This window comes from Podarcis raffonei, chromosome 4 (assembly GCF_027172205.1).
Source record: "Podarcis raffonei isolate rPodRaf1 chromosome 4, rPodRaf1.pri, whole genome shotgun sequence".
NCBI classification, from domain to species: domain Eukaryota; kingdom Metazoa; phylum Chordata; class Lepidosauria; order Squamata; family Lacertidae; genus Podarcis; species Podarcis raffonei.
The window spans coordinates 32977214-32989598 of record NC_070605.1 but is presented as its reverse complement, the minus strand read 5'-3'; the positions used below and the strand labels follow the sequence as shown (position 1 = coordinate 32989598).

At 40.2% G+C, this 12385-nt stretch overlaps 1 protein-coding gene across 3 annotated transcripts in view; it reads right to left on the bottom strand.

The window, feature by feature from the left end:
- LSAMP (limbic system associated membrane protein) overlaps positions 1–12385 on the bottom strand; it is a 446642-nt gene that overhangs the window by 213452 nt on the left and 220805 nt on the right. For all 3 annotated transcript variants that reach the window (XM_053386082.1, XM_053386083.1, XM_053386084.1), the window contains exon 2: positions 3973–4205. In XM_053386082.1, the coding sequence (XP_053242057.1) occupies positions 3973–4205 (233 nt within the window). The remainder of the gene's footprint in view (positions 1–3972; positions 4206–12385) is intronic.

Below are 12385 nucleotides of genomic sequence, written 5' to 3'. Positions count from 1 at the left end.
AGAGGAGGAGGGGAAGGGAGAAGCAATGAGTTTCAATTACATGAAATTAACTTTTAGTTAAACATTGAGAAAAATACAATGCAGCTCAGTAAGAAAATAATGTTCTGAGAAGAACTGTAGAGTTCCGTACTTTCAAGAGAATTCAAATGCCATGGATGGGCTATAGATGGCCAAGGCAGAGCCAAAACTGATCAAAGATGGGCAATGGACAAAAGCTGTAGTATTGATTGGGAACCAGCAGATATGCAGAGAAACAAGGAGGCCAAAAGAAAGAAAGCCAGATTAACAAAGACAAAGGCTATGTAGACATAGCCTTTGAAATGTACAGAGGCTATTTTTTCCAGTGTGCTTTTATACGTAGTCATTTACAATTACACATACCTTCACACCATCTAAAGGGGCATCTGCTATCCATGTGGTCTGTACACATAGGTTTTCAAATTAGTGTGCAACCATGTTATCTATTCTCAATTCCTGTTCCAATTATTATTATTATTATTATTATTATTATTATTATTATTATTATTTCAGAAGAAGAAGAAGAAGAAGATACAGAGGGGCTGGAAACTGGTGGGGTGATATTTATCAGCATACATAGGTGGCTAAGCAGCTGCTTCCTGTTTCTCCTATTTCATTCATAGACAAGTTAAACATTGGGGGTGGGAGGTGGCACAGCCCTGCAACATCAGCACGTCTACCTCAAAAGGAGTTGACCTGAGAAGGTGCTCACTGTGGCGCATGTAGGCAGCAAGCGCATGAGAAGTACATTCTTGGCACAAAATGGAATATAACGGTTCCAGCAGAATGCACTTTATATCAACAAATAGAATGGGACATATCCAATATAAAAGTCTAATATTTTTGTCTTATTGTTATTGCACCAATTGGTTACATTTAATGTTTCAATAAGAATCTCATCCTGGTTCTTTTAAATTCATAGCAGTGTGGTGTGTGTGTGTGTGTGTGTGTGTGTGTACACCTCCATAGAACAGTACTGATCATCCCCATGTAGGTAGGTGTGTGTGGGTAGGTGTGTGTGTGTGTGTGTGTGTGTGTGTGTGTATTTCACATAGAGAAGCAAAAGTGTGATGCAAGTGATCATAGACATAGCCAGCAATAACAGCTGTGATTTTGGTGGCTGTAAAAATGTGTTTTCATAATCAATATAGGGACTAAGACATTTGCTTTTGATCTTGTATGTGCTTTGCCTAGTTTTTACATGACTTTGTTAATGCCAGTACCTACTTGAGAAAAAAGTCAATAATTTATTTTTATTTTTCATTACTAAATTTATGTCCTGACCTGTCTCTCAATGAAATGGTCCTATGTATGTCATATATGCACATATGTATCTTGTGTGGCTTGTAGGTTGACAAAATATACTTTTAAACAGAATCAGGAGAAAGAGCATATAAAAATTTGTAATCTTTAAGTATCCTGTTGGATTTGCAGAGAGTCAAGGGCATAAGGTCTCCAAATGGAGATGGCTGGCTAATGCTTCATGCAGGGAAGGGGGAAAAAATCGTATTTTCCGCTGATGGTAATTTTATCTCTGCAATTAGTAGAGCAACCTTCACAAAAGGCATTATTCACATGTGTTCAAAGGGAACTTTGATTGTGAAAAGCTTCTGTAGGCCAGAGCTTCAGCAGCTGAGGTGCGACTGAAAGCCTGCTGAAAAGCGCTCGTTTTCACTCTCTCGTTTCAAATTCATCTCCCTTTTATGGCACTTCAGTCCCAGCATATCTTGTGCTGCCAATTATTGTTTCCTTTTAATAAAGTTGTGAATAAATCTGGCAAAAGCAGAGAACTGGGAGCGCTAGGCAGTCAAGAAAAATGCGGGAAGCTTTGAGCACAAAACACCAGTTTGACTAAGGCCTAATTCTTATGTTATCCCGTAATAACATTAGAAGAACCGACTGGATCAGGCCGGTACCTCATCTAGTACAGCAACTGGATTTCACAGTGGCCAGCCACTGTGGTTATCAGCCATGTTAGCTGCAACTATCACACGTTTGCTTGATTTTGTGGAAGGGCAACTGTGAATTAGCAGCCAAGTTTTCCCAGAAGTGCAAACAGAAACAAAATTGTTCAGTTGATAGCATTTATCAAGTCATAAGCCTATCTCCATTCATGATGTGAATTAATGAATTAAAATTCCCTACTGCCTAATCCTTTTGGCTGGAGAAGCCAGCAGTTTGAATCTGGAAACATCCCCATGGGTAGAACATGAGACTCTTAACCTTAACATTGGGTAAAATATCCCTGCATTGCATGTAGCTCAACTAGATGACCCTCATGGTCCCTTCCAACTCTACAATTCTATGACCTGCTAAATGTCCCTCAATAGACTTCATTTAAAAAATTGGGCAGGGCAAGGGCTGAAGACTTCAGGTACTGTGGTGCCCTTGGAACCCTTGTTTAATCAGATATTAAGAATGACTAAAGACTGGTCAGTGTTCGAAACCTCTATTGTTCTAGGCACATTTTGCAACAGGGAATTTCATTAGTGAAAGCAGTTTCTGAGTTCTGGGTATGGTGCTACGCCTAAGATTTCAGATTAAAACTACAGATTGGAAGGAAAGGAGGAACTTTTTCTGCCTGCCCACTTCCAGCTACTCGCTGAAGACTGGAGAAGAGACCCTCTTAAGAATATTAGGGTATGGGCAGGGGAAGGACTAGACCATGTGAAAAATGAACATAATATTTTAGCTGCAGTTCATTCATTTTCGGCTTTGTATTCTGGTTATAAAAAGCATGCCTAGACATTCCATTGTTGTGCCCATAACCTAGGTTTAAGGTGCCATTTAGCTCCTAGCTTTCACATCTCAGTTTCTAACACTGAGACTGGTATACACTTTACACCTGGCAATCTAAAATAAAAATAAATGAATGGTTGTATTTGTTTAATGTGACTAATTCAAACTGCCTGGCTTCAGTCAAATATTACCAATAAGATGACAAGTAAAGTATAATAGCAGTAAGCATCTACTACCATTAATTCTCAGAAGATAAGTCAGATAAACATGGGACTTAGTTAGATTGGTAAAGAAAAACTGTTTTATATGCATTGTACCGTATTGCCCCAAATATAAGCGGCACCTGAATATAAGCTGCATCTTTTAAATTCAAGGGGGGAGGGAGAAAAAAAGACAATACTCAAATATAAGTCGCTCCCTTAAAATTCTGAAGGTCTCACACCCGTTCCATTTTACTGTATGTCTGTTTCAGCAGCGATATTGTAATAGCCAATTTTTGTAAGGTCGCAAATTTAAACCACACTTTAACTTATCACAGTCAGAACTGGGGGGAAAAGTGAGGCTTATATTCAGGCCAATATGGTATATGCGATATAGCACTGTGACACCAGATGGCGTTGTGGAGTCCCATCTTTCCCTTCCGGGTTTCCCTGTATGAGTTTACAACACACTTAACTGAATCGCTTCTTTGATGTGTCTAGATCCAGCCATGAGCACCAAAGCAATCCTGGGTATTATGGTTAGTAGCTAGAGTTCTTCCCTCAAAAAGTTCTGTCTCACCACCAGCAGGAGTGGATCTACTCTGAAACGAATGAATCTAAAGATTCAGGGCCCCTCATCCTGGAGAGGCCCTGGAAATTACTTTAGTCCACAATGCTTTTAAAAACTGCTTTAAAAAGTGCATCAAGCATGTATATATTTCCCTATCTCCCCTAATTTTCACCCCCCCATTAACTCAAAAACTATGGTTCAAATGAATTTTTAATTCACACCAGTGATTTTGGCATGTGAAATAATCTGGTACAGCAATTTTAATCAAAATCTGAGTTGCTGTTTTTGTAAAATGTGGTGATCTGTCATAGAAACCCCCATTGAAGAAGATAACAGTGGTTACCCAGACCTCATTGTGGGTTACAAAGGAGCCCCCATATCATTTCAAGCTCCAGGGCCCCCAAAATGTAGGTCCGCCACTGACCGCCCGCCATGATTTCTTACCTTGAACGATCAAATAAACCTGTGAAGTCTTGGGATGATGCAGTGTTTGCACTGAGCATGTGTATGATCCCTCATCATAGACATCCACTTTCTGAATCCGGAGGCTGTATTCCAGAAGAGAAAGTTGTTGGAGCTCTACTCGGGGGTCCAGGGACCACTTGTCTTGTCCAGCAAAAATGATGCCGGAACGATTTAACCAGGCCACCTTGGAGCTTTTGTCTTCTATAAAACACCTGTATGGGATGAAAAAGACAGATACTGGTATCAAAGAAGTCTTCTGCATATAGCGCCTGTAATACTCTCCATCCACCCAAACACTCCCTGAGGCACAAACACATCCACACAAAAATCCACTACAATTGTTACTATACTGTAGTATATTTTAATTAGCCAAGTTCTTTTTATTATTATTTTTAACCATGCTTGTATTGGGCTACACATCTGTCCAGGTCAGTAAAATTTCCTTTTCCAGGATATGAAACCTGACTGGAAACAACTTGTCAGTGAGAGGCATCCACACAAGTGATGTGATATGAACCCATTTTTTAAAAAAACTTTCAGTTCCACTTGCTGTCCATATACTATGTCCCACAACATCTGGAGGGCTACAGGTTTCTCATCCCTCGTTCAAGCAATCTGAATTCATGACATGCCATCTTCTGCTTTCTCTACAGAGGAACCTCTGTATGGTTCAAAAGTTTACAGTACACTACCCTTTTTAAAACTACCTATTTTGTGCAATGGCAAGGACAGTCCCAAAAATGTGTGAATAACTATTTCACTCCTTATTCTCCCCCTCCCTGCTTTTTAAAGAGAGTTCAAGAACTCTTCTTAAGTTTTCTGCACTGTTTATCTCCAGGCTACAAGCTTCTCTCTGACATTGCCAATAGTGAGAACATAAAGTGAAAGTCTTTTTAGTCCTCCCCCCTATGTGTACCTAGATGCTGAATGCAGAGCAGACTCAAAATATCCGCAGCCCCCTGCCAGCTTAAGGAGCGAGAGGTCAGGGCTATGAACTGTACTTTCTGTTTGTTATAGGAATGCAGCTGTTACATTATGCATTTATTCTCCAGTTCTGGCTCCCGCTAGCTCCTTTTGGCATTAGAGTTGTGTGCTATCTACCCCCTTTCTTGCCCATTGCTATACTAGACATTTTAATCTTTCCTGGAAACTTGATGCTGCATGCCCCCTAGCCAACAGCAGATCTCCATACAGTGTATTCGCTGCCTAAATGGTATGAGAATTCTGATCTGTTTTTAGCAACCTTCCATTGTGCTTGCCTAAATGTCCTTAGAAAAACCAGGTGATACAGAGGTGAGAAGAAGGAGGGTGAAGATGTAGGGCAGACAGAAACACAGTACGGTTTGCCACCTGGCATGCCCCTAGTTGCAGCTGTCGATAACAGTGGGGTATCTGCTAGCAGGAGGGGGGACTGACAGCCCTTGCAGGCTACATTAGTCATTCAGTTCTTTTATGTAAAAGAATAACAAAGCTCTCAAAAAGTCAGGCCCAGCTGCATCTAGAGGATGAAGTTGACCCAGGAGGCTATACATAGAATCTCACAGCCCTTTTCCTCCAGAGCAATTAATCTGGAATAACTGCTGCTATGGAGCTCCATCAAATTTGCGCTGAATACACTACCTAATATAAATTATTCCCAGGCAAGATTATGATTTTGCTAACATTGCCCTTTGCTTTCACAGGTGAGGGAAAATGAGAGGCAACGCTGAAAAGAAGCGGATGGGAAACAATGGTGTGTTTTGGTTTACAGAAGCACTTCAAACTGCCTAAAACATTTCCACCATAGCTTTGAAGGAGGAGCATGCTGAGTACTCAAAACACATAAATGCAATTTGGAGTGCAATGGTAAAATATACAGCTCTTTTGAACCTTCATTTAGTCCTGACTGCAATGTACAGAACACATGCTCTTTGCAGAAGTGACAAGGTTTGCAATCAATATTAGATGCCAGGTGAGGCTGAGGAGTGTGTTGTGTTGGTGTGGAAACTCTCCATGCAGTTTGAAGAAAGCATGTGAATAACAGTTCTACATATTATATAGAGCAGTGGCCTAGTGCAATGGTGTGTGAACTTTTATGCACCTGGTTCAGACTGGGCCCAACTAGAAAATAATAATAATTTAGGTGTGATTTGGATCAGGCCTGAATTAAGTTTTCACTAGCAGCATCTAGATTTGATGGTTCTCCAAGAAAAGGAGTGCTGGCATTCACTTGGTGACCATGGGACAGTCATTGCTCCTCAATATGACCTATCTCACAGGGTTATTGATTTAGAAAACAAACAAACCAGGAAGTGGAATAAGATTATATCCCTGGGATATAAACAGTGCTTTTATCTAGGGGTATGCAGGGGTACACATACCCCTGAACATTTTGTGAATCTAAGTTTGGCCTCATTGAGGGGCAGCATTTCAATATGAGTAGGGAAATGAGAGTACCCCTAAACATTTTTTAAAAGAAAAAAAGCACTGGATATAAATATAATAAATGAATAAATATGGCTGCTGCTGCAGATCTCAGACTTAAAAGTTCTGAATGTTCTCACAGGCATGCAGAGGAGTATCTGTTGCCACGAGGAGCTGTAGGCATGCATGTATGCGTTTTTCTCAACATTTACGCCCTGCCCTTTTTTATGGTAAATGAGACTCAATGCAGCTTGTTCCTGATGTTTCCTAGGTCAATGGATACTTCTACTGGTTTGGAGGAAAACCCTTCAGTTTGCCTCTATATCTCACTTGATGCATATTTTTCCTTTGCTACTTTGTCTCTGGGGAGTCTAAGCCGAGTCCTTAACCCTTTTTCTGATCAAGGGTCATAGCTCAATGGTAGAGCATCTGTTCTGCATGTAGGAGGTCCCAGGTACAATCCCTTGTATCTCCAGATAGGGCTAACATTTGCTGTCTGAAACCCCAGAGAGCTGTGGCCAGCCAGCTCAACCAATGGGCAGCCTCCTACCTTCCTATGATAGTTGCTATTCTGCCTTTTAAAAGGCAGCTCATTCAACCAAATATACATAAATGCCAGGCATATAATATTTATTTTTATTAATTGTGATTATTTTGCTCTCTGCCTTGATTTAAGTTTCATAGGCTAGTTTGAAAACTTGCTCTCAGTATTTTTAACGATGAACAGAATACGAAGAGACATTTCACTTGCTCTGTATTTCTTGTTCTGTAACTAAATAAAAGCCTCCAGTCTCCAGGGCTGTTGTTCTCTCACCTTTTGTCAGCTCTATTCACACAAGTGTATTTTGAGAGCAGAAGAATGAAGATTGGAACCTAAAGATAAGAAAACTATTTGGCAGTAGGGTTTCAAATGGTTTCTTGGGGGAAAAGTCAGACATTTACAGAGTTCTTCAAACCGAATGTAGGTCTGATCCATATACTACGAACGCAGATCACTGCTTTGCTAAAACATTCACAGCCTCCTTTCCTGGTTGTCCCCACTGGCAAACAAGTCTCTATTTGCTCTCTTCAGCATTGCTGGATGCAAATCTGATCTCTAATCATGAAAAGGTGTGAAAATATCACAGGAAGAGACACCTGCACAACAATCTGGCAAGAGATAGTGACTTGCCCAAATTCACCCAGTAAGCTCCAGTATGTTCAACCCAAGTTTATATCCAATATAACACACTAACTCTCCATGCTACTGACCAAAGGCAGAAACATGACCATCTGTCCTCAGTAAAAAAAAAAAAAAACCATCCAGAGAATCTGCATGGAAAACCAGTCTCAGTCCATGCACAGAGCTTATTCAGCCCTCACTTGTGCATACAAGTTGTGGTAGAGGAGGACATCACTGAGTTTCTCCAAAGCTTTTATTAATTCCTTGGCAGCTTGTGCAATAAGATAGGTTTTCTTCTTTAAACTGGGGTGGATGAAATCAACAGCCAGATGTGAAAATTCCAAGTATATACATTATTTTGCGTAACACTTTGCCCTGTGATCACACCTTAATAAAGATTTGCATCAAGTTGCTCAAACAGAGGGTAATAAGTGTTAATTCAATACTAACAGAATATTAACTGGCAAGTTAGTTGATGTCCAGACAGCCACTGCATAGCACCCATCCGATATTAAGCAACTATAAATGTTTATTAAGGATCAATGAACATAACAATAATTACATCTGAACATTTCCTAGTATGCATTTTACATAGCTGTAATTGGCAGCATAATTTAAGGTTATTGGAGAAGATATCCAGCCTTTGTATGAATGCTTTTACATAAATCTGTATCAATATATCTACTTTTTCTGAAAAAAATGTGTTTTATGGGTGACTTAATGTCTACAGACACTCAGACCCAAAATATATTTCAGTTCTTTAATGGAACAGTCCACATGTATTGATGGCAGTCACATTGGTGCCAAAAGCCAGCATGTCTTTTGGTGCTAAGAATGACTCATATTCAGTATACGATAGCAAAGTTGTAAAGGCCAGCTCAGTTAAGACAGACAGTACTACACCAGTTTAGGAGGTACAATTGTCAAATATGTTCATGATTTAGGTAAAATTTCAAGATGCAGTAGAATGTTTCATAGAATCATAGAATGAATTTTAGTTGGAAGGGACTTTGAGGACCATCTAGTCCAACCACCTACAATGCAGGAATATTCAGCTGTCCCATTAGGGGATTGAACCTGCAACCTTGGCGTTATCAGCACTACTCTAAAACCAACTGAGCTATGACCCTGCATTTCATAAATAGATACAGATGGAAGGTATACCTTAGTGATTTAAACACACACAGGGAGACAAACCTGAAATCTTAGCATAAAGAAAGCACAAAAGAGGAAAGGATTTAAAAATAGTTTGGAAAGAGTGCAGTGCATTTTTCTCCTGCAAATGTTAAGTTGCCTCTTTCTGAAAGCACCGCAACCTGCTAAAGCCTCCAAACAAAGCCTGCCTTCCCTTAAGGATCACACCACCACAAGTGCTGACGAGCCAGCTGTAATCTTGCCATTTCACATGAATTTGCAGGATTCAGCTAACAACTTCCCTTGCCACCCATCCTAGCCCCCTGCCACCTCCAGAGCCAGCAGCAAAATGGCAGGAAGGGAAATAAAACGGGATCAAATGCTGCTTGTTCAATGCAAAGCAATGCCGACTCCTGGCAGCCAGAGTAAACAAGCCAGGCAAATTCTCTAAAGTGTTGTAAAGTGTTATCCTGGAAAGCAAATGCTGTTGTTAGACACAATACAGAAAGGGGCAGGGGAGGAACGACATCATAGCAAAGCAAACAAAGATGGTTTCTTTTCATCAGAATGTAAGAAGAGTACTGCTGGATCAGGCCAAGGACCCAGCATCCTGCTTTCACAGTGGCAAATCTGAAGCCCTCCAGCAGGACCTGAGCACACTATTTTCCCATTTCATTTCACTTTTGATTTATGTGCCACCTTTCTATATAGCTATACACACAAGGCAGTTTACAAGCCGTAGAAACAAAAATCATACAAGAAAGATCCCACAACCTACAGTCCGATCCAATGCAAATAAGCAGGTTTTTTTAGAAAAAGAAAAAAAGGTGCTGGTAGTCACCAGGAAGTTGTTACTGTAAGTGCCACACTTTGGACATTTGAAAAAAAAATGTCCCGGTACTGCCTACCTTTAAGTACTCCCAGAAAAAAAGCACAGTAAATAAGTCATAATTAAAAAATGGCTTTAAAATAAACAACTTATATCAAATAAAGTAACAGTCCACAATCCATTTAGTATATAATATTACACAATAAAATTAACTCTCAAAATACCAGCAGATAAAAATAAAACAGAAAAATCACTATCAACAATTACAACAAAACCTTTCTAGACAACAATCAGCACAAATAAGCAGCCATGTCACAATGCCTAAAATACCACAATACATTAGAAAGCATGTAAAAAAATCAACTTGAGCAACAAAGTGCTGGCCAGGGCTGATGAGAGTTGTAGTTGAAGACATCTGGAGGGACACCAGGTTGACAAAAGCTGACCTAAGTATCATCCAGTGGCCGGAATGGGTGCTGCAAGCAGCTCCCCTCTCTCACCACACCCAAGACAAAATTCTTCCCTGGTTGTGGTCCCTCAGCCACCAGCAGTCAGAGGCTTGCTGCCTCCAAGAGCAAAGGTAGAACATAGTCATCCTAGCTGGTAGCCATTGATAGCTGTGCCCTCCATCAAGTTGTCTAATCCTCTTTTAAAGGCATCAAAGTCCCATACGTCTTATGGGAGAGAATTCCTTAATTTAACTATCAGAAGTACTTTATATTGCTAGTCTTGAATCTTTCAACATTCAGTTCCCCAGGGTGACTCAGAGTTCTATTGTTGTGTAGTTCTCCCTAAGAGAAGGATGACAGTAAAATTTATTTCTGGCCCTATTAACCAAGCAGATGCAGCTAGCCCCAGTGGAAGCCTCTAAACTATGGGAGGGAGGGCTGAGAAAATTTCCTCTACAGGAGGCATGGGAGGAAAGTGGTTGTCCAAGTGCTTCTTGGACAGAAACACAACCTCTTGAAAACAGAACATCCCATTCCAACATGGCTCATGAGGCTGCCATCAAAATCCTAGCCTGCCATTGTTATATCTCTCTTCAAAGAAAACCTCGTTTCTAGAATTGCATTAGTACATAGCAGAGGAATAAAGTGGATTGTTAGATTTCTGCACTGATGTATAGATGTTTGTTTGAATCTTGTAGAGCCAAAAAACATTTCATGGATACACAATGGGCGGACCTGTTACACCCACCAACTACCACCAATGACAGACATTAAACTTCCCTAGGAGGTTCCTGAACTCTATAATTCTTTGGCTTCTTAAGCCAAGCAAATAGCTGCACAAGAGTAGCCAAATACTACTGAGACCAAGAACAACAAACTGTTTGCCAGGCTGCGTTCATACTTAACCTTGCATTAGAAGCAAGCATGGTGCAAAAAACATGTGGAAGGATTCTAAAGACAAATACAACTTCAAGGCTTAATAAAACATTATACCAATGCCAGAGGGCTTGGAGCATGAAATAAAGGGATGCATTTGGGAAAACAACGGCAAAGAAAAACCACAGCAAAAATTCAACCCTATTTTATTTATGAAGAACATTCATCTCTCTATTCAAGACAGTGATTTCAAGATCAGGGGTGGGGAACATATAGCCTCTCTGGCTGTTGTTGGACTACAACTCCCATCAGCCCCAGCCAGCATGACCAGAGGTCAGGGTGATGGGAGATGTAGTGCAGGAACATCTACAGGGCCAAAGGTTCCCCACCCCAATCAAAATGAAAAATTGATACAAAACAGCAATAGACATCCATGTCCACTGCTACTATTTCTGTAAAAGGTATTCCTTTGAATACTGGTATAGGGGTGGCAGGGAAGGACATAGCAGATGAGGCAACAGTGTTTACCCTCCACTGAATGTCTATTTTGCATCAAAGTTCTAGATTCTCATATCCAGACCTGCACCTGCTTGGCTTCAGCAATGTTGCTGCACTACGTGTCTTCTATTATCACATATTATCTAAGAGCTCAAGGCTCCTCCAAACAAGACACCTGGGTTATGAACGTCTAAAATCTGGATATAATTTATGGATCATAGTTACTTAAAGTTATCCATCTGATTTTTACTGGATTGATTCCATGAGGGATTGAAGGGGTATGCCCACCCCTAATAAAATGGGTACATTATGTTTGAAAATTCCATTAATATTTTTTCAACATATAGACATGTTTTCATAGAATCATAGAGTTGAGAGGGGCCCATGGGTCATCTAGTCCAACCCCCTGCAATGCAGGGATCTCAGCTAAAGCATCCATGACAGATGGCCATCCAGCCTCTGCTTAAAAGACTCCAGTGAAGGAGAGTCCCCAAACCTTCCAAGGGAGTTGCTTCCACTGTTGAACAGCTGTTACTGTCAGAAAATATGCCCTGATTTTTAGTCAGAATCTCATTTCTTGTAACTTGAAGCCATTTATCTAAAAAAAAAAAAAACAAAACCCTGTACACAAGGAAAAATAGACACTGCATTTTTTTTGCTTTCACTTGCACAAAAAATGAATGTCACATGTGAGATAGTCTCTATTGTGGCCAACATTGAAATTGAACATAGGAATTCTGTGTTCAAAATTCTTGAGTAGCCATCAGGTCAAATGAGTAGCTTTGGGAAAAATGCTTTCCCCTACATACAATTCCCCAACCTTGAAACCAGATTCATAGTAATAATTACATCACTTTGGGTACCTCATATGTAGGAATGTATACTATAAATATTAACAACTAACAAACTTTGTTCCATTTTGCTCATTTAGAATTTGCAAAGGTGAATAAGGTCATGACTTCAGAATTCAGGGGTGCACTCCTATGCCCTTTACCTGGGAGTAAGTCCCTTTGAACATAGTGGGCTTTACATTGAAGTAGA